The 22,742-nt window shown below is 39.9% G+C and overlaps 1 protein-coding gene across 8 annotated transcripts in view; it reads left to right on the forward strand.

Moving 5' to 3' along the window:
- The window catches only part of MYT1L (myelin transcription factor 1 like), a 444,499-nt gene that overhangs the window by 303,940 nt on the left and 117,817 nt on the right, over positions 1-22,742 (forward strand). For all 8 annotated transcript variants that reach the window (XM_089531035.1, XM_089531033.1, XM_089531034.1 and 5 more), the window contains 2 exons: positions 15,145-15,518; positions 18,894-18,989. In XM_089531035.1, the coding sequence (XP_089387161.1) occupies positions 15,145-15,518; positions 18,894-18,989 (470 nt within the window). The remainder of the gene's footprint in view (positions 1-15,144; positions 15,519-18,893; positions 18,990-22,742) is intronic.

Below are 22,742 nucleotides of genomic sequence, written 5' to 3' on the forward strand. Positions count from 1 at the left end.
ATGACTGCATTTTAACAAAGAATGGAGGAAACTGTGGCTAACTTCACAAACACCATGTGCTGTACAAAGTTCTAAATGGAAAGGGATGAAAAACAGAACAGTGGAGGCTTCCTAATGCATCTCTTCTAATTTGAATGTAAGTCCAGATAATTCGGAAGTACAAAATCTAGGGAAATAGTTAGTGGCAGATTTTTAAGAATTATCCCTAAATTTAAGCAAGATTCCTTGTTTATTGGCATGATTACATTTCTTTTCATGGAAACTTGTTCTCTTCTATCTGGTTATTAATATCAAGCTTTATATTAAGGGTGTAGTGTTAAAGACACAGCAGCTTCATTTTTCTACCTTTATAAATTTTTAATAAAATGGGAGAAAATTATTGGGACTTCCTCATGCTTCGAGAGGAGGCATTATACTTTCCTTAGTAGCCTGGCTTTTATGTAGACCCTGCAATGCCATGACTGTGTGGCTTAATAAAACAATACCTGCCACTGGGAGACTATTTTTCTATATGTCATAGCTGCATTGGAGATACAGAAAATTACAGTCAGCGCTCCATTATAATGATAGAAAAGAGTATCTTCAGTGACTGAAGCTTTGACAGACTGTGATACACTTCTATCTCAAAGGCCTATAGTGGTGAAGTATATTTGCAAAGTGATTTTAAACCATCTGCAATTAAGAAGCAATATTATGCCTGTGGACTGGGCTAGAACTTTGGAAGAGATTCTAGACTAGGGATGCCACCAGCTGGTTGGGCAATACTAGCTATAAAGACCATTAAAATTACATACTTAAGGAATAAGAAGGAGGCAGGTCCTTATATCAAAAGTTCTTGTGACTCTGAAAAATAGGTTTCAGAAATAAACAGTTTATAGCTTGAAGTTTCTTATATAAAGACATCTAAAGGAGCAGAAATAATTTCTCAAATTCTGGTTCTTTTAACTGTTTGGCTTTTACAGTTTGAAGTGAACAATTCTATTATAAAACTACTAAGAAAATACAAAAAAGAAATGCAAGTTTTCAATGTTTGCTAACCTACCATTTTCCAGTAATGTTTGCTAAATGCACATTAATAAAGGATTGCATTTTAAAGGACCAGATTTTAGTTGACACATTTGTACAGTGCTATGGTACTGTTTCTTCTGTACTGTTTGAAAATAACTCCCTCCTATGCCAATAAAAGCTGCTAGTTTTTTCCTTGAAATCAGGTATGTCTAACATTTCAATCCTCTGACTTTTGGAATTCAGAATATTACACACTTGAATGATTCCTAACCAACCGTGTAAGAGACAGAACAATGTCTTTGCTGATTGTGAGAATCTTGTATCCCTGATTTAACCACAGTTTTTATACTTTCTCTTTTTTGTTATTATTATTATTATTATTTTTGCTAATAATTTGAGTTGTTTCCCACAGTATTAATATGCTTACTTTATAGAGACAGTTAAGGATAATTATTTTTCTAATTTTTTTTCTCATTTGAGCAAAGCAGTAGTGTAATGTTTATGTGAAAATTATGTATCTTGATTAGATATAATGCTAAGGCTTAAATAAAGTTAATTTTGAGGAAAGTGGTGTACATTTATTAAGTCATTATTGTTGATTTAGGATCAATGGTGAATAAGCCTTGACCTGGACTAGCATGTTATTAAATTGTAGTAAATTTTTAAATAAAGTTTTTGTAACCAAAATATAGAATACAATATGCTTTGACCTATTACATCTCTGTTGAAGAGACTATATCAATACTGAATACAGATGTCTATCGTATTCCTATTAGAGACATTGGACATAATGTTCCTGTAATCCTTACATGATTTGGAGATCATTTTGCAACTTGCTGATTTTGGGAACTGATAAACTGCTGAAGATAAGGGTTGCAATGGATTGGTGCCGTGGTATTTTTTTTTTATATGTCTAAATTGCTTTAAAGTTTAATACTGTTTAATAATAAAGTTTAATAGGATAGTCTATTTACTTGTGTTTTAATTATTTAATATGATAACTCTGTATTTTTTTTAACCAGTACCTGTTTTCAAATAAATAAATAAATAAAGACTGTGCCAATGGGCACAAGCATTCCATTTCCTGTTCACTATGCTTTCTAAATACGTTATAATGGTATATCTGTGTCACTGCTAAGCCTGATTAATGGCAGTCAGTTCCTTGTAATAATAATAATAATAGGATTTATTTATATACCTCCCAATCACTGGGAATCCGAGCGGTTTACAACTAGTGTTTGTAAGCCAAACTTTGGTTTTAAGCACCTGCTCATGTGCAGGATCACATCAGTTCAGAAATCCAGCTTCAGTTATAAAAGCAAGTAAATTTCATTCAGAAACCAAAGGTGTTCACATCATATCAGACTTCATGATGTCAGGATTGAAGTGGTGGTGGTTACACAGCATAATGAAAGCACATATCAGTTCAAGTTTTGAGTGGGCTTGCACCCCATTTATCCACGGAACAAAACACTCCTGCATTTTCTATTTCCCTGAGCCTTCCGACCCTGTACCAGCTATTCTTGTAAGACTGGCCTTGAAGTCCCCAGTGAAATCTCTACTTCCCACACATCTGCTTGTTAACCATCCCAAGGAATGTAGGTAGCCAGCGTCATCAAAACCTTGTGACAGCACATCCCATCATCCAGTACTTAAACTCCTACAAGGACAAGACATATTTCTATAAACATGGCAGGAAATTTGAGGAAGTCGGATACTGGCATGTAGACAGATTAGCATTAGCCATGATTAACAGTGTCTAAAAAAGGTAAAGAAGGAAGGGGAACATTTAAGAGCATTTGATATGTTCCTAATAGTGTTTTATATTGCTCAATCACTCTATATCATTCAAGACAGTATAGGGTGTTTCCAGACAGATGGGTTTTAAGGCTAACAGGGGACAAGGCAATTTTTTGAGCAGTTGTTCCACCTTTATCTCATTAATAGATTTTCTGTGGGCATTAGAAATGAAGAAAGGGTGCAGAAAAATAGAAGAATTATCTGAACATCCCCGATCCCAATAATATTTTGTGAGTCAGGGAGGATGAGAAACTAAACCTGGAAGAATGTGTTGCCTTCCACTTGTAACCAACCCGGGCCTTCCCACAGCTTGTGTTTTTTCTCACCACATAAAAATCTGTTAAGGATAGAAGGATGGAGAAGCTGTACAGGAACACTACAGATTTTTTAAAAACAACAACAATATAAGTGTTGTTTGCAAAAGTGCTTTGAGTGGACAGAGAAGCACTTGAGTTTAAGCTAGGCTCTTAATATCACCTGAACATCTTTTTCTCTTGTTCCAAGAAAATAACTGTTGGCTTTCTTTGTACATGGAATGTATCGCTGTTCATTGAATAACCATGTACAATTTTATATGACACTCCTTTCAGCACTTGAAGTTGCTTGTTATCCTTGTAACTTGCTCTTCCTTTACATAACCAGTGCATTCAATACATAGCTTGTCACCTTTAGCGTAAGGCCCTTAGTTCTGTTGTAGATTCTTTGGGGAAATGTTCATAATCTTTTAAGAATAGCCTATTCTTATTCAATAGCAGATTGTAACATGCTTCAGTGCCACAATTTCCCACCAAATCAAGCCAGTTTTGTTCGATGACAGTCTCTTTCTGTCCCATTTTAATACTGCAGTCTTTTTTTTGGGGGGGGGGGGGGGGATATAAAAAATATTTGTTAGAATGCTTCATGTGCTTTCACCTATGCCTTCATCATTTTTGTTTAATACTTTTAAACAAATCTATTATAGTAGCTATGAATACATCCCACAGAATGAAGTCAACAGATTAAATATGCACATTTTGTCGAAGAGGCGAGCTCTCTGGAAGATCTGGTGTTTTTTTCATCAATGGCTCTACTCAATAGCTATTTTTTCCTCTTTGTAAGATATTTTGGGGGGCAAACTTGACAGAGTTCTGAAAATATGTGCAGAAGAGAAATAATGTATAAAAATTGCTCAGATTCACTCTGACTTGGATGCTGTAGTCAGCAGAGGTCCAGTGGATGTAATCTTGGCACCTGCTTGTCCTGCATTGTTGGATAATTTTCAATTTGTGCTGCCTGAGGATGTGGATAGGATACTTGGAGAAGTGAGAGCCACCACATACATACTGGATCCTTGCCCTTCCTGGCTTCTGAAAGCAGCCAGAGAGAGAGTGGGTAACTGGGTGACAAATGCCTCACTGCTGTGGTGAGGCCATTACTGAAAAAGATCACATTGGATCCCACTATTTTGGATAACTATAAGCCAGTCTCTAATTTTCCATTCTTGGGCAAGGTTCTGGAGTGAGTGGTGGCCTTTCAGCTTCAGGGTTTTTTGGATGAAATGGGTTATCTAGATCCATTTCAGTCTGGCTTCAGACCTGGCTATGGGAGGGAGACAGCTTTGGTTGCCTTGGTGGATGACCTACGCAGGGAACTAGACAGGGGGAGTGTTTCCCTGTTGGTCCAGCTGGATCTTTCAGCAGCATTCGATACCATTGACAGTGGTATCCTTCTGAGTCTCCTTTCTGGGATGGGGCTTGGGGGCAATGTTTTGCAGTGGTTCTTGTCTTTCTTGGAGGGGCGAACTCAGAAGGTGGTATTGGGGGACTCCTGTTTGAGTCCTTGGATATTGGCCTGTGGAGTCCCTCTGGGTTCTGTTCTGTGCCCCATGTTATTCAACATCTACATGAAAATGCTGGGAGAGGTCATCTGGAGTTTTGGGGTGCAGTGTCACCAGTATGTGAATGACAGCCAACTCTATTTCTCTCTCCCATTTGTTTCCAAGGAAGCTGTCTCTGTACTGAACCAGTGTCTGCTATCAGTAATGGAACTGGATGAGGGCAAACAAATTGAATCTTAATGCAGACAAGACAGAGGTGCTCCTGGTCAGTCATAAGGCAGATCAGAGAATAGGGATTCAGCCTATTTTGGATGGCATTACATTCCCCCTGAAATCTCAGGCTCGCAGCATAGGTGTGCTCCTAGACTCTACTATGAGCCTGGATGAAATAAATAAATAAAAACTTAAATAATAAAACTTTAATTTATACCCCACTTTTTGTTTCCACAATCAAAGTGGCGTACAACCTTTAAAGAATACAATATATACAATTCCCCCCACCCTTAAAAAAGGATTAAACAATTCCATCTATTAAAATTACAGACAATAAAAATCTAAAAACAATACTGCAATAATAAAATAAGGTATCATCAGTGGCCAGGAGTGCATTTGCACAGTTAAAATTTGTTCAACTGCTGTGCCTATTCCTTGAGATGTCAGATCTTGCTACAGTGACACATGCCTTGATTACATCTCATTTGGACTACTGTAACACACTCTACATGGGGCTGCCTTTGAAAACTCTATGGAAACTTCAACAGGTTCAAAATGCTGCAGCCAGAATGGTGACCAGTTATAAGAGCATATAACTCCCTTGTTAAAACAGCTCCACTGGCTACCTCTTCGTTTCTGAGCACAATTCAGAGTGCAAGTCATGACTCATAAAGCCCTACATGGCTTGGGTCCAGACTATTTGAGAGATTGTATCTCCCCATACAAACCTGAGAGAGCCCTAAGATCTGCAGGAGAAGGCTTTCTCTCAGTCCTACCAAGATCACAGGCTCACCTGGTGAGGACACAAGAGAGACTTCTCAATGGCTGCTCTCACCCTCTGGAACTCCCTTGCTTGGGAGACTAGGCTGGCCCCCTCCCTGCTGGCCTTTCACCGGCTAGTAAAACCATTTTATGGCAGGCTTTCTGTATATAATGCATTGTAGAGCAGTTTAAGGTGCAGGTAGGTTTTTAGTTTATTTTGAACTTGTGTATATTTTATGTGATTTTATACTGGATATAGATGTTTTAATAGTTTTGAATTTTATTACAATTTTAAAGGTTTTATTTGTGAGCTGCATTGGGTCCCTTTGGGGAGAAAGGTGGGAGACAGATAGATAGATAGATAGATAGATAGATAGATAGATATAAGGTGGCATTAAAATGGGCCGAAATATTTAATGAATTGCAAGGCTATAGCATCAGACCAAGTCCTCATCAGCACTGTAGATATAATTCAGTTTGACACAACTTTAACTACCATGGCTCAATGGGATGTGTAGCTTTGTGAAATATTTAGATTTCTCTGACTGAGAAAACAGAGACTCTGGTGCCACAACAGACTACAAATTCCAGTATTCCCAAAGATTGTGCCATGGTAATTAAAGCAGTGTCAGTCTGCATTTTATTTGCAGTGCAGATTAGACCCAAGACTGCCATACAGTATCCAGAGTTTATGTGTTAGATGTTATTTCTTGTTTCTGTATACATATGGCATAAGTTAAAAAATAGACAGCTATCAGCCCCCATGGGAGATACAATGCAAAATAGTAAATAGGAGAGGTAAGAAAAATTTGGGAATGGAAAGACAAAGGTAGCAAGGACACACACACACACACACACACACACACACACACACACACACACAATGCACCCTTTGTATCCACAGGGATCTGTTCCACATTCCCCCCTCCTGCAGATAGCAAAAAACATGGGACCTTAAGTCTCATTCTTTTCAATGGATGCATGCTCTCGGTTGTGCCACCACATGCCTGCCTGCCCGCGCATTGAGAAAAGCAGGGCTCACCATCCACAGAAGCTCAAACCGCAGATGGCAAGCCTGCAGTTGGCACCGGTGCTCTGTACACACACACACACACACACACACATATGTTGCTTCTCTTAACACTTGCTTGGTTTAGGCTGCATTGATTATAGTAGAAATGGAATGGAAATATGAGAAGCTGAGGTGGGAAAGAAAAAAAACTTCAAAGGTTCCTGCAAATTATAGGCCTGTTACAGACTGTCAAAATAAAGCTGCTTCGGGTCTCTTTGGAGGTATGCTGTTTAAATGATGCATGCATCCTAAGAATCCAGAAGCTGCACCAAAGCTGCACTCCAGGGCTTAGGAATGGAGTATGGCTTTGGCGCGACCTCCGGACTCTTAGGACCCATGCATCATTTAAACAGCATACCTCCAAAGAGACCCGAAGCAGCTTTATTTTGGCAGTCTGTAACAGGCCATAGTAAATTTGTTTTTGTTGTCAGCACAATGTAGGAGATTATCACACCTGCAAATCCTGCTGGGATACACACAGGATTGAAAAGTCAAAACTGGGTGTTATTGCATGCAGCTGAGGCCAGGCGAGTGAAATCCGTTTATAACCCAGACCCCAACCGCACTTATCCAGCCGCTATTCAATTGTGATCCTGCCTCCTGGGATATTGTCTACCCTCCTAATTTGGTGTCATCTGCAAATTTGATAAACGTAGAATATTGTTGTGTACACAGTGTTGCATTTAAAATATCCATGTGGGTTTGGTGTGCAACATTTTTGTGCAACATTTTTGTTCTGCAACATTCCTGGTTTTGATGTAGAAAATAGCAATGTTGGACAACAAAAATGTGCAAAATCCAGCCATGTTGCATTTTTAAAAAATAGCCACATGGTTTTGTTGTGCACCATTGCTGATTTTGCACAACATTTTGTTGTGCAGAATTTTTGTTTTGCAACAGTGCTCATTTTGATGTAGAAAGCAGTAATGCTGCACAACAAAATATAATGCAAAATTTAGCCATGTTGCAAAAAATCTGGCTCATAGTTTTCTTGTGTAACATTGATGTTTTCTGCACAACGTTTTTGTTATGCAGTTTTCTAGATAAATAAAAATGTAAAGCATATGTGGCTTCCTAAAAGAAGACCTTTCAGTACTGAAAGCAGAACAGGCCAGAACAGATGGGCAGGAAACAACCAGCTCCATATCAGTTTTTCCCAGATCAGTTTGAAACCCTGTTGTCTGCACGGTCCATTGCCAAGGTGGCCCAAAATCCCATGAGCAGCTCACATCATGCTGCGTCAAACCGTGGGTCGTGATTTTTTCCCTCACATTGAATGTGTACAAGGCATGTGCACCATCGCACAAACACCGGCAGTTACCTCCCTTGACCTGCCCAGCTACTGTCCCATTGGATGCCCTGCATGAACGAGTGGTGTACCCAACCACACAGTCGCATGTATGATGCACCACCAGTATAGTACATCAGTATGCTCAGTGACATGCTGGCAAAGCACAGTCATGGATATGACCCCCTTTTCCCCTTGTCTCCTTGCCCACCCACCCCCACCTCCGTTGGACTGTCTGGTTTGTGTATGTTGTAATTACATCCATTGCATTATTGGTGACCTGCCGTCTTTGTCGTACTTTCGTGTTTTTGCTTTCCCGGATTCCCGCCCCATGCCAGCATAATGATGCACATTTTTCGTGTTAAGTTGGAGTATCTGAGCTTCTTTTTGCTCTAGTGTTTATCCCTGGAGTGCAGCTTCGTGTAGATTTCCACTTGCTTTTGCCTCATACTTCATCTAAGCTTCATGGCTTCAAAGCGGTTTGAAGCCTCTTTGTTTGGCCAGTGCAGACAACCCCACAGTTCTTAGGAGGAATTACTGAGCATCTGGAAAACTGTGTTTTAAGTTGTGCAGTTTCCCATCATGTAGTGGTGGTGATGGGGAGAATCCTGAATGTCTTGAAGCTACTGGCTGAAAAACTGTTTCTTTGTTCCTGCCATCTGTTGGGACTTGGAGAGGTCAAGATTAACTATCCCTTGATTACAGTCAGATTTATTGCTGAATAAGCATATCAAGAGCTACAAGAATTTCAAGGAAGACATTGAACTCTACTTCCCAGAAATACGCTCTGTGAAATACTGTGCATTGCCTCTTTCAGGAGTTTGATGTATTGAGGCATCAATGACTTCTCTTTGAATACAACTTTTCAATTAATTTCACACCTATCTGATGATAGTGCGTTTCATTTTACTAATCTGCAATGTATTAGTCTGAATGACACACAGAACTATATTGTATACCTTCCTGAAGTCCATTTAATGTTTTAATCATTATCGACGAGTCTACTCCCTTGGAAAATATGACCTGAAACTCTGCTTTCAGAAGGGTTCAAGTAGAAATCAAGAGGCAGTGTGCTGCATTAGGAAATGTAACATTTATTAACAATATCTTGAATAAAATAGAAAAAATTGCTCAGAAATAAAATTATGGGGAAACTGTGGTTGACGTCTTAGAAACAATCAGACATTAATGATGTGGAAAATTAGTTAAAAATTAGTTACAAAGAACTACCTGTTTGGAAAGTGGCTTTTAGAACTTAAATGCACATTTCCTGACAAAGTGGCTTTTAATTATTAAAAGAAATTATACTGTCTGTAGTCTTTTAATTTAGTACTCTATGAGGTACTTAAAGCATTATTTTAAAATACATAATTAAAATATAACAGGAATTATGTATTATTCCATGAAGAATATATATTTTTTCTATAAATCACTGTGGGCTTAGGTAATGTGGGCATAGAAATTATTAAATAACATCCTGAGGAATCAGAATGAGCTGGAATGAAACAGATGGCTGACAAATGAAAGCTTATTCTAGACAAGTAAGAAGTGTTCTTTGAATTGGTGCGTACTGTCTCCTGGACATGTGCAAGAAGTAGACATAAGTGATGCAAAGAATTTTGTCTTCATATTGTTGTGTGGTATATATATTTAAGATGAAGACATTTGCGCTCAGGAAGAAGTTGTAAAGAGAGCTGTTGAGTCAATGCCCACACCAGCCTTTCCTTCATCCCTTTCCCCAGAGAAGCAGCTTCAGACCTCTGTGCATTCAGCATGAAAAGTTGAAGAGGGCTTCTAATAATAATAATAAACTGTTTATTTATAGCCCACTTTTCCTGGCAGATCAAGGGTACATTCTAAGCATGTTCCAATAAAAATGCAGAAGATTTAGATGTTGCCTTCGAGACTTAAGTTGGTGGGTTGGAGGTGGGTTGGAGAGCTAATGTGGGTGGGTAAGCCTCACACTCTCATTTCATGCATTTCGAATTCTTGGAGGAGAACTACTTATTTTCAGTGTCTTTCACATCATTAACAATTTTGTTGCACTTGAATAGTTCTTACTAACTCCTATATAAAATCAGAAAATATCTTTTCTTAAACATGTTCAGTCCTGAGGAAAGCCTCTCTTTTTTACTGCTGTGCATAGATGGAGCTCCATGTGTACATGTGCCCCATTCTTTCTGTAAGAACTTGTTCCTCCTTTCTTATACTGTGCATCCCATTTAATTTTTTTTAACTGCTGTCAAAATTAATTTGATTTTCTGCTTCACCTGTCTGCCTGGTCCTGATCATTAAGTTCATTAGTAGCACAGTATGTGTCATTTTGTCCAATGAACAGCCATGTTTTTATTTTTTAAGATCAAGACCTTTAGTTTTCAAGCTGTTATTGTTTGTAGTCCCTCACTATTATCCTGAATGCTTCTCTTCAGAAGCCTATTTTTTAAATAAATAAATAAAATATAGAACAACTTTACATGTGACAGTTTCTCACACTGAGTCAATAGAGGAAAAATATCATGTGGCAAAAGTGTATATGTTGGTATAAATATGTGGGTCAGGAAGCTGGCATATCTACAGACAGTGAAATATGCAAGGTCTCTTCTCAGTTTATTTTAAGTATTCAAGTGCACTCTTGCTAATCACCCCCATTTCTGTAACATGGAAGCCTTTTATTTCAAAGGCTAATCTGCAAGCCAGTTACTTAGCACCTATTGTGAATATCAATTAAATACCACACAGTGTTTGCACAGTGCAGAGTGCCTCTCAAGGGCAATCCCATTGTTAGCAACTGTAATGTGATGATAAATCTTTAAAACGTAGAGGCATGAATGATCCGTAGTCCAAGTGAGTGTGGGGTAGATGGTTTATCCTGCCAGTACAAGATGAAGTACAAGCCCTGCTCAGACCATGGACCACTGATGGTTACAGAGGAAGTATGAATGACTTGGAGCCATAGCTTTAGCTGTGGAAAGCTCAATATGCTTTCCCTTATTGTTGTTGTTGTTTTGTGTCTTTCAAGTAATTTCCAATTTATGGTGACCCTAAAGCAAACCTGTCATGGGCTCTCTTGGCAAGATTTGTTCAGAGAAGTTTTGCTTTTGTCTACCTCTAAGGCTGAGTGAGTGTGACTTGCCCAAGGTCACCTAGTGGGTTTCCATGGCCAAGCAGAGAATCAAATCCTGGTCTCCAGTTGTAATCCAGTGCCGAAACCATCATTCGCCTCTAGAACTAGGCAGGCTGGAGCTGTGCCTGCTTCACCCTTCACAATTCAATGATCTGAGGCCACTGTCCATCCATACATCCATCCAGATTTCTAGCTATTAAAAGGTGGTTTTGTGTTACCAGGGGAGATTCTTCTGTCTGCATGCAGTACCTGCGACAAACAGGCTGAATTTATAAGGGGGTGTTCTCACTAAGCGAAACCCCGCGTTCTGAATCGAATCCTAGGAGAGGCGTTCCTACTAGGAACCAATTTAAATCTAGAACTGTTCTAGAGCAACCCGCAATCGTCCCCACTACAAATCGAATCGTGGAGCGGTTTAAAATTTTGAATCGTGTTTTCGTCATTTAACGCGTGTTAAAAAAGTAGTAGGGTCAGACCTACGTTTTTCCCTTGATTCGAGTTAGGAACCGGAGCATTTAAATAGGAACGACAGCCTTTGAAATTGGGTTAGCTGGATGGGAGGAGCGGAGTGCGATGGGGCTGGCCTTGGGGGAGTTGCCCTTTCTGTCCCCATCCGTCGTGGCTGTCGCCATTTTTGCTTCCCTCACCCCTTTGTCCGCTGTGGCATGGCCTTTCAATAAGAGATAAGGATTTTTTAAATTTTTTTTAATGGTTTACAGGCGCTTAATCTCTTCAGCGCTTTAAGCGCCTGAAGTCCCGGCTGCTCAAGCGCCTGCATCTGCCAAAGGAGTACAAGGCTTCCCCCGGTGGATTGCAACCTCCCCTCTGTGTGGGGAGAGCCCATTTCTAACGGAGGAGAGGCAGGAAGGGAAGCCTCCTCTCGAAGAGGCATTCCCTGCCTGCTTGGGCTCTGATCTCGCCCAGGCAGGGAAGGGAAGGCTCCTCGCGAGGAGGCATCTGATCTCACCCAGGCAGGGAAGGGAAGGCTCCTCGCAAGGAGGCATCTGATCTCACCCAGGCAGGGAAGGGCTCTGATCAATGGGGGGGGGGGGGCGGATAGAGCCTTTCTCCCTCTCTTTCTCAAACGGAATCTGCCTTCTCCTCCAACCCTGGAAAGAGAATCTTTGGGAAGAGTGCTCCCTCCCTGCTTTTCCAGCAGCCTCCTTCATTGATCTCTGGGCTCTCTGAAGGGATTCTCCCTGGATGTCTTGGGACGTCTCTTGCTCTTGCTTTATTTGGCTTTCACTCTCTCCTCTCTCTTAGGTCTGCAGCCTCTTGCCGCTGGGATCGTTGTGTCTCTATCCCACTTAAACTGACTGCCTTCTCCTCCTTGATCCCATTTTCCAACCCTGGGCTTTGGATGCAGAGTCTCTACCCACTGAAACCCACTGCCTTCTCCTCCTTGATCCGATTTGGCAAACACACACACACACACACACACACACACACACACACACACACTACAGACAGACAGACAGACAGACAGACACACACACACGATTATATATGAATACTCACACACACACACATGCATATATATATATAAATGCATACACACACAAACATATAGGTATATATACACATATATATTTGTGTGTGTGTTTGCACACATGTATATATATATGCATATGAGTGTGTGTGTGTGTGTGTGTGTGTGTATATATATATATATATATATATAAGGTAATTATAAAGTAACAACTTTTTTAATTTATGAAAAACCCCTCATCTGTAGTTCCAAACCCACTGTAGAAATAATACAGTTTGAGACCCCTTAACCTGCCCTGGCTCAGTACTAAGGAATTATGGGAACTGTTGTGTTTGTGAGACATTTATCCTCCTCTGCCAGAGAGTGCTGGTGCCATAATAAACTACCATTCCCAGGATTCCCTAGCACTGAGTTATGGCAGTTAATATGGGGAGATGCAGAAGAGGACGTTTGAGCGATTAAGCGCCTTCATTGGTCCATTTGAAAAAAAACCCACCAAAATACATCGATTCACAAACGGTCAATGAAATGGAAACGATGCCAAAAGATAAATCGCTTCCAAATATTCCGGATTAACGTTACGTCATTCTGACGTACTATTGATTGACAGCTGCAAATAAGGTATGGAGGAGAAAAATCGATTTATTTAAACACCGATTTCATGCCAAGTAGGAACGCTTGTAGGTAAAAACTTCGATTTAAAAAACCAGATAGGAACGAAGAATAAAAGCGATTCGGAACGCGGGATAAGACCAGGGTTATTTTGAATCGGTTTTATTAAAAACGTTGTATTTTAAATCGTTTCAAATCTTAAGTGAGAACACCCCCTAATAATCCCTAGTTGGAGGGGACAGAATCCCATTTTTGCGTAGAGAACCCCTGTGGGCAAGGGTTATTTGGCCCTCCAAATCTTCTTGGACTTTATCTCCTATCGTCCCCAGCCAGCATGGCAATGGCAAAAGATTATAGGAATTCTAGTCCAAAATATCTGGAGGACCAAATATTTTCAACCTCTTCCTCAGGACAAGAGAGTGTGGCAGAGAGACACTTCTCTGACAGGTGAGTTCCAATAACTATCAGCAATTGGTGGTGCTGCTTTTATGGGTGCAAGGTTTCTATCAAGCTGCTTAATCTAATAAATTAACATTGCTCCATTAGATTTAATTGAAAGTTGTGGCATTCCTAAGAACTGTTGAGGCAGGGAAGTCTTGAAAGTTATGCCATGGAAGCACCAGCTGCCATAGAATATATGTTTTTAAGAAAGAAGAAACACGTATGCACTATAATAAAAACAACAAGAAGATATTATCTTGAAAAGAATTTTAACCCAGCCTTCATACCTGGGAGTGAATTTTTCTCACCTAACATTTCCATGAATGCGTTCCTGTGATCCTTGTGATTGCAATCACAGGAATGCATACATGACAATGGTGAGTGAGAAAAAAAATGTAATCTTAGTTTAGAAAAAACTTAGAAACAATTATTCAGTCAAGTGGAGCAAACTGGCTGTGCGAGATTGAATAAGAGTTTAAACATCAGTAACAATTGGTGGGATTTTCATCTGAGCTGGATAAGAAAAAAATGGTGATTGTAATGTTTGCTTGCTTTTTATGTGAGGCTGCATCCACACTGCAGAAATAATCCAGTTTGACACCATTTTCACTGTTACGGCTCAATACTGTGAAATTCTGGGATATGTAGTTCTGTGAGACATTTAGCCTTTTCTGTCAGAGAGCTTTGGTGCCGCAACAAACTACAGTTATGATTGCTGATTGGGTTTCTGGGTCTCAGAGATCTCTCTTTTCCAGTATTCAGGGCAAGGGGTGAGAGCAGTGTCTTGAAAAGAGTCTCTGTGTGTATATGCAATATACAGCAGAGTACAGACTGCTTTAGAGAGACTTCTGTAGACTCTGCAGGGGTCCATCTAAGCCTCCCTCTTCTTCTCTCTGCCTTCCCCATGTTAATATTTTTTAAACCATGGCTAGTGATAGAGCTCAGTGGAAGGGAGTAGTCCAGAATTAGCTATTTTAGGATTTGCTGCTTATGATACTACAAGATTGCTGCTCTATAGCTGTTCATACCTATTCCCATCTTGCCACCTTAAATGGCGGAAGCCAAAGCACATGGTCTGAGGCTCACAAGGGTTGTACCATGGTTAGCAAAAAATATGGTACAAATATTTTTAGCTCTGTGCTCCTTGTCACAAACTAAGATTGTAGTCACTTGATGACATATCTGTAATATATATAATGTTAATTATTTGGAATAACAGAAATGGGCAATGGCTTGACATCTGGTTTCTGTGAAATTTTTGCAATAGGTTTCAGTGAAAAAAAGCAATAGATCAAAATACAATTAGGTTAAGAATTTCAGTAATCATTTCTGAATGTTCTTTTCAGTGCTCAAATTTTTTTCTTCTTTCCTTTGCAGTCAAATGGTTTTGTTGGGAGAATATTTATTTTAAGGGAAGCAACTAATTTCACCAAAACACTTTTCCCCCCTCAGCCATCTGTGGACCGGTGATCTGGCAGACAGATGGCATAATAACATGTGTATTTTTTTTTCTGAACAGTGTTTACGGCTGTCCTTTGGCAAAAAAAAGAAAGACGCAAGAGAAGCAACCCCAAGAACCTGCTCCTAAAAGAAAACCCTTTGTAGTTAAAACAGACAATTCTTCAGTAGATGAGTGTTATGAAACAGATGGAACTGAGGAAATGGATGACAAAGAAGAGGAAGAGGAGGAAGAGGAAGAAGAAGAGTACTCTGATGATAATGAGGAACAAGGGGATGATGACGAGGAGGAGGAGGATGAAGTAGAAGATCGGGAAGAGGAAGAGGAGATTGAAGAAGAGGAGGAAGAGGAGGAGGAGGAGGAGGAGGAAGAGGAGGCAGATGAAGTAGAGGAGGAAGAAGAGGAGGAGGAGGAAGAGGAGGAAGAAGAAAGTGGTAATGAACAGAGTATTAGTAAAAAGTAAACATTATGTGCATTTTGGGTTAATATTCCAGTAGTATGATGGGATTTAGCAGAGCGGCTTTCATTAAGGCTAACAGAATTCATTGTGCTAAATCTTTCTCCGTGCTGACAACCACTCTCACTGTGCTCTCTTAACAGTTATTTTCAGACACCCATCTTAGACATAGCTCTTGAAAGAGTAAAAGACCAGTGTTTGAAATGTGTAGCTTAGAAACTTGCATGCCAAAAAATCCTGCAGAAATGTATGGCTGTATTGCTGCTTGCAGTTCCAGTGCCACATGCTCAACCAGATATTTGTGGAAGCAAATGGTTATGTGTGCACACATCTGTATTAACAATTAATGTATGTGTTTGCTGTACTTGTCTGCTTCATAGTAGTTGCTTGCTTTTCATATGAATATGGCCACATGTTTGCAGGTGCTCTTGGCAATGCAATATGAACATCTTCCCTTTTGAAAATTTTGACCCTACACAATAGTTTAGAAGAATGAATGATATATCTTGGTTCTTTGAGACTTGGATGTTGTGTACTTTAGCTGATGTTATAAAAACTATTGAGACTGATGGATTAACAGAGATATTTCATTTGGAATTTTTATATGTATACACAGCACAATAAATTAAGAAACATTCGTTAGTCATTCCGTGGATATATTAGCACAGCAATTAAGGCATTGACATTTTTATTTTTTCAAGTATTGTGGACTTATAAATCACTGGTGTTTTGATTCCCATTCCCAGGGGACACATTTTGGTTCAGTATATTCACATTTCTAACCACTAAACTCAGTTGATTTCCTCTTACGAGCTAGGTATGAAAGTTGTCTGATTTTTGTTTCAGAATTGTCTTAGGTAAGAACCAGAAGAAGATTTTGGCTTACTCTCTGAAAACAGGCAGTCAGAGTTACTTCACAAATTTTCCTTGCCGAATTCTTGGGAAAGGAAAATACTGACATTTGATACCTTTGCAAGAGAGTGGTAACAGGACAATGTGACATTTTATATTTTCTTAATTTGGATTCTGTGAACAGCAGGAAGATATATAATCATTAATTACAACAGTAACAAAAACAAACTATACAAATTAGAAATTTATTGAATGTAGCACACTTTATAATTTTAGACTCTGCACATTTAGCAGCGAATAATGCCCACTAAAGTGAAGTTTACTTCTGCATAAACATGCAAAAAATTGGAATGCTAGAAAGCAAGAAATGTAGCTATGATATCAATAATGATATAAGAATGAACTAATCTAGAGTTTATATAAACCTTTATACAATAACCAGGAACTGTTACTGCTTTATGGGTAACTCTTTTGTGCACAGCTGGTTTCTATTAGAAAAAAGTAGTAGAGTATATAATGACAGAGTAGTGCCTGCATTAGCTAATAATAAGCAATAACATTTAGGCTCCTGGATTTAGACAAAAATAATGCTTTAAAAGATAGGAGAAAGGTATTAACAACAGAGGTATATTTAGTATTATAGAAAAAATATTTTAATCACGGTGGGTTTGTTAACCCTTACTGATATAGCTAGACAACCTAGCTGTTGAGTACAGTGCCAACAGGAATGGACTTCCTTTTCTTTTACTCAAAGAATGTGAAGGCTTCATTAGCTTTATATAAGAGTGGTTTAAAGAAAGAAAAAGAGAGAAATGCAATAACATATCTGATTTTTTTAATTGTTTGCTAAATTCAAATCTTAAGTGCTAGTACAAGTATAATCCTCCAGATCTCTAACCATGGCTAAGAGACTGAAAGCAAGCTTTGGGATTGCATGGGCATACTCCTAAAACATTGATTGGTGTTAAGTGTGCCTAAGGCGTTGGTTGTCATTGGCTTTAATATGATGACTTTAGGCATGCTTTCCTCTTAACCAGGATTTGAAATCTGTGTCCAGAACTAACCAGTGCATTTTCTTTAGTATTAGCCATGGTTAAGGTCAAGTGGATATGTGTTCCCAGTTTCTAAACCAATGATTCTTGCATTTAGGTTGCTGGATTACAATTCTGAGAGTTCTTGACAACTGGCCATGCTGGTCAGGGCTTCTGGAAGTTGAAATCCAGCAACATGTCAGGATGTACATTTGGGAACCATTGCCCTAAAGCAGCCTTCCCAGCCTGGTGCCTTCCACAGATATTTGACTACAATTCTATCAACTGCATAGCCAGGGGGAGTTGTAGACCAACACATTTGAAGGTACAAGATTTGGAAAGGCTACTGTAAACCATGGTTTATACTGTGAACCAGTACTAAGAAATCTTTTCTTCCTGTTGATATACGGGCATATATAGGTATCTTGAGCCCAATTAAGCTGAATGCTTTAGATGAAGTTTTGAGAAAATCGTTTGCCATTTTTTTCTAAACCCCAAACAGTCTGCAGTGATACATATAGGACAATATTATAGACTTGGACCTGTTTTGCTTAGAATTTTCCATAAAATGGGGATGCTCAACCACATAAATATATATATAAGGCTTGTAGAAAAGTGCAGCCATGCCTATCTGTCTGCTTATTGAAGCCTGGCTTATTTCTGGTCTTACTGCAGTTTTTCATCCTCTGTCTAAGGGTATTCTAAGCAGACCCTTCCCCCAGATTTTTGAGAAGAAATTTTCAGGGAAGACAGAGACAGAGAAAGTTTCCAAGTAGATAGAAATTCAGCTTCTGTAGATGTGAATTTTTGTAAGGTTTTATAGATTTTTGGGGGGGCACAGATCTAGAGAAAATTAAATAGGACATATATTTCAAAGGCAGTAAGGCACTTACAAAAATTCCACTCCTAGTCTTTGATTAAATGTACAAAGCATACTAAAGCAGCACTCTTACAAATCTCAAAATACCAATGAACGAGAACCAAAGACTTTTAGAGACAGACCTTAGAAGCACATAGCAGTAAATAATCATATGGAAGAAGGATCCCTAAAATTGTGTTCAAGAGTTAAAGAAGCCCTCTTTAGTACAACGTTAAGTATATTGAATCTCTGAAAGAATATATATACCTTGTCTTCAAAAAAGCTGTTATTCCCTTGTTATTCATCCCAGTCAACAAAAAATGATTGATTTTTCCAGTTTCTCTGACATTTCCTAAACCTCTCCACCCACCAAAGATGAGTAAACACCCCCCCATCTCTTGAAGTGACTTAAACCAATCCTATACAACAAGGCAAAAAGAGTCATTGCGGGAAAGGCCTGTTCAGGAATTGCCTTTCTCCATGGTGATTATAAGCTTTCATGTCCCATTTGAATTGCAAGGCCAAACTAACTATTTCTCCTCCTTCAGAGAGGAGAGCACATCAGATAGACGGTTCCCAAAGACTGTTTCACAAAGCTTTTCTATTATAGAAAGAAATCTCCGCTGGAGGAGCTCCAGGAACAGATGTTCTAAGGCATCATTTAGCCTTTATCATATGAAGACATTCAAGATGGCTTGTGCTCCAGGTATTTCATAATCCCCTCAGGATCAGGAAGAATCAGGCTGATTCTAGAACTCCCAGGAAAATGATACATATGATGAAAAACCTAATCCATTTCATACAATCATGATGTACACATTTATGTATACTTAAGTGCTGGTGGGATGGTAGAAATGTTTAGACCTGGAAATTTTGTAAAAATATATTTTTATAAATATCACATACATTAATAATATCAGGAAAATGTAAGATTGTTTATTTAATTTTTAATAAAGCTGAACAATATGAATTTAATGTAAAAATGGGCTAGGATAAAAAAATAAGTTGAAATATTTAATACAATACAGAATAGATCTTATAGCTAGGAGTACTACACTGCCAATTTTTATTCTGGCAGATTTATGGGCAATCGGTCGTATTAATAGGACATGAAAGGGCCTGTAGAGTAACCATAGCATAATCATGTTTTCTAGTGACCCAATTTTAATTTATTTTAATATGAAATATGGAAATGCAAAATAGGTCACTAATACTGGATGCTTATTGTAGCCTTTTATTCTAATTTTCAAATCAGGCACAGCCTATAAAACACCACCATTTTATATTGTTTCCTAACAACCCAAGCTGACTTCTTTTGTTTGGTTGGCTGGTTGTTAAGCATGCTTGTATGGCAACATTTTCTGTCCTCAAAAACCCTCTTTCTTCAAATGCAGAATTTTTGAAACTGAAAGGAGAATATATTGAAATTATGTTCCAGCACATAAATCTACTTTCACAGATTGTCCATAACTATTTTGCTTAATATAAACAGAACTTGCCTAATATGGAAGCTTGATAGAATGCTGTAGAGCACTACCCACATTTAAAACAGCAGTGCAGCTGTTAAATATATAAAAAGTGGGAAAGTTTATCAGCATTTACACCGGGATAGGGTGGAATCTACTTAGAACAGGCAGAAAGTGTAGCTTTACTTTTGCTCGTACAAAATGACTATTCACTTGTAATGTTTGTGTTGTTAATATGTTATGGCAGAATAAGCCATGCAGGAATGCACTTATCTTTACAGTAAAGAGACAGCTGACTGATTTAAATTAATATTGCAACATGTAGATCAAGCGCAGTCCAGTCTGCTCCCTTCAAAGGTTTGTTTGCACACCTCAGAAGACCCATTTTCTTGAGCTACACAATACAGCATTGCGCAACAGTACAGCAGATAGCTTAGTCAAGTAAGAGTCATAAATCAGAGAAATTTGCAATGCTAGACACAGTGGGAAAGAACTTGAAGCATTTGAAGCCACTCTGCATAGTGGGCTCTTTTGATAATAAAAAGTTACTTGTTCTGATATTTCATAACTATGCAGTCTTTTGGGGCCAAAACATTAAAGTAAATCAATGCCCTCTCCTACCATCCTGCATTAGAAGTCGTCTCTCAGGGCTAGTGTCAGGTTTGGTGGGGATCTTGGTAGCCCCATGCTGGTGGCTGCCAAACTGTGAAAGAAATAGTAATGATGCTCAAGGACTAGACAGAGAAGGCAGGTGGCTGAACAGATGGTGGCAAGACTGCCCATTTGAATCTTCAAGAAGTCCGCAGCAGAGGGAACAGTTTTTTTTCTTGATTTGCTTTATTGCCTAACCCAACTTTTCCTGATGCTGGGCTAGTATTCACTGTTCTCAAGGTAGTGGGAGAATGTCATGACCCTCTGGAGGGCACAGGCTATCAGCACATGTCCTAGGTGGACAATATTTGACACCAAGCCTGCTCCTCTAATAAATAAATAATAAATAAAATTTTTATTTGTATACCGCCCTTCCATCAGATCAGGGCGGTTCACAGCAATTAAAATACAAACAATAAACATTAAAAACATGCAGCAATTACATAGAACATAAAAATAAAAATAAAAGGCCCCCGGTTAGCCAATCCCGTTGCCAGTGCGGCGGGGGGGGGCCTATAGGACATTATTCAGGGAATGCGATCCCGAACAGGTAGGTCTTCAAGTCCCGTCTGAATTGGGCCAGGGAGGTAGCTGAGCGGAGCTCTATGGGCAGCGTGTTCCAAAGGGCCGGGGCGGCGATGGAGAATGTCCTCCTGGTAGTGGAGACAAATCTCGCCCCGGGAACCCTAAGTAATTGCTGCCCAGATGTTCTGAGAGTGCGGGGCGGAATGTATGGGGAGAGGCGGTCCTTCAGGTAACCTGGGCCCAAGCCATTTAGGGCTTTATAGGTCATTACCAACACCTTATATTGCGCCCGGAAGCGAATGGGCAGCCAGTGGAGATCTTTTAATACCGGTGTTATATGGCTGGCCCTGGACGTACCAGTGACCAGCCTGGCTGCCATGTTCTGCACCATTTGAAGCTTCCGGGTTTGGTATAAGGGTTGCCCCATGTAGAGTACATTGCAGAAATCCAGTCTCGAGGTTACCAGGGCGTGTACCACGGTTTCAAGGTCCCTCTGGGCCAGGTATGGGCGCAGCTGGCGAATAAGCCGAAGCTGATGACAGGTGCTCTTGACCGTCGCATTCACCTGAGCAGTCAGGCGAAGGGACGAGTCAAGAAGCACCCCCAGACTGCGCAGGGAGTCCTTCACAGGGAGCGTGACCCCGTTCAGGACAGGTGGATTACAAACTCTAGCAGGTTTTAAAAACTGTAGTTTGATACACATAAAACAAGGGAAACAGAATAAAGTGTTCTCACAGTGGTAGTGGCTAGTAAATATGCCTTGGGGGTGTTCAGGTTGGGGCACATGATACTAACAGCAATTTGCATTCTATGATCAGTCATGCTCAGAGTTTTTTCCCTACCTGTATCAATGGAGGTTTAGGCTTATGTGGGAACAAGTTCCCTTCATTCAGCACACTGTTAGACTGCAGTCTTAACTCATCAAGATGAAGGGCCAGCTAAGTCAGCAGTACGCCAGCTGAATCCAAGCCTCTCTCAACCGGATGCTAGAAGTTATTTAGAACTATCTTGGCCATGGTCTAACTTTGTGCTGACATAATGGCTGTGTCCCTGGGCTGGAGAGGTGAGTTGGATCTGTCCCTTTTTCACTTTCTCAGGAAGTTTGTCTAAGATGTCAAAACTGTGCCAGCAGGTCCGTCTTCTGACTGATCTCCCAGATTATGTGACAGAAATGTAAGAGCAGTTAGCAGGTGGAAGAAGCCTCTGACTATTCTGGATCCCCTACAGCCAGCACATCTTTTGAGTCAGCATTGCAGTATTACTCTCCAGATTGAAGATGAAACAAGTCTTGCTGGATCAGACCAAATATCTATCTAGTGTCGCCCTGAGTGGCTAGGCAGTGTCCCAGCAAGTGGGACATAACACAATAGCTTCCTCCTATTGTTATTTCTTAACAGTTGGCACACTGCCTCTGCTTCATATTATGACTAATATCTACAGATTAGATTTCTTTTCTATGGATTTGTCTCATATTTCCCCTTTTCCATGGAATTTTATTTTATTTTGAAATGAAAGTTAATACTATGAACATTAAAAAAGAACACATACAGTACAACAATCTAAGACAGTGATGGCGAACCTTTTTGAGGTCGCATGCCGGGGGCGGGGATTCTACCCCCAGGATGGGGGGTGGGTGCTGGGGCGGGGCTTCTGCCCTCCAGGGGTGGGGCTTCTGTCCTCCAGGGGCGGGGCTTCCACCCCCTTTTCAGAGGGAGCCATCAGAGGCCGGCAAAAGGGCCCTCGCCCTTCCTTCGCGGAGCCCTTTCCCGGCGAGCCAAGGCAATCCGGGAGGAGAAGGAGGCCCCTTGGCACCGTGG

Source organism: Sceloporus occidentalis, unplaced genomic scaffold, assembly GCF_023333645.1.
Source record: "Sceloporus occidentalis isolate IW3139 unplaced genomic scaffold, rSceOcc1.0.p SCAF_6, whole genome shotgun sequence".
Taxonomy (NCBI): Eukaryota; Metazoa; Chordata; class Lepidosauria; order Squamata; family Phrynosomatidae; genus Sceloporus; species Sceloporus occidentalis.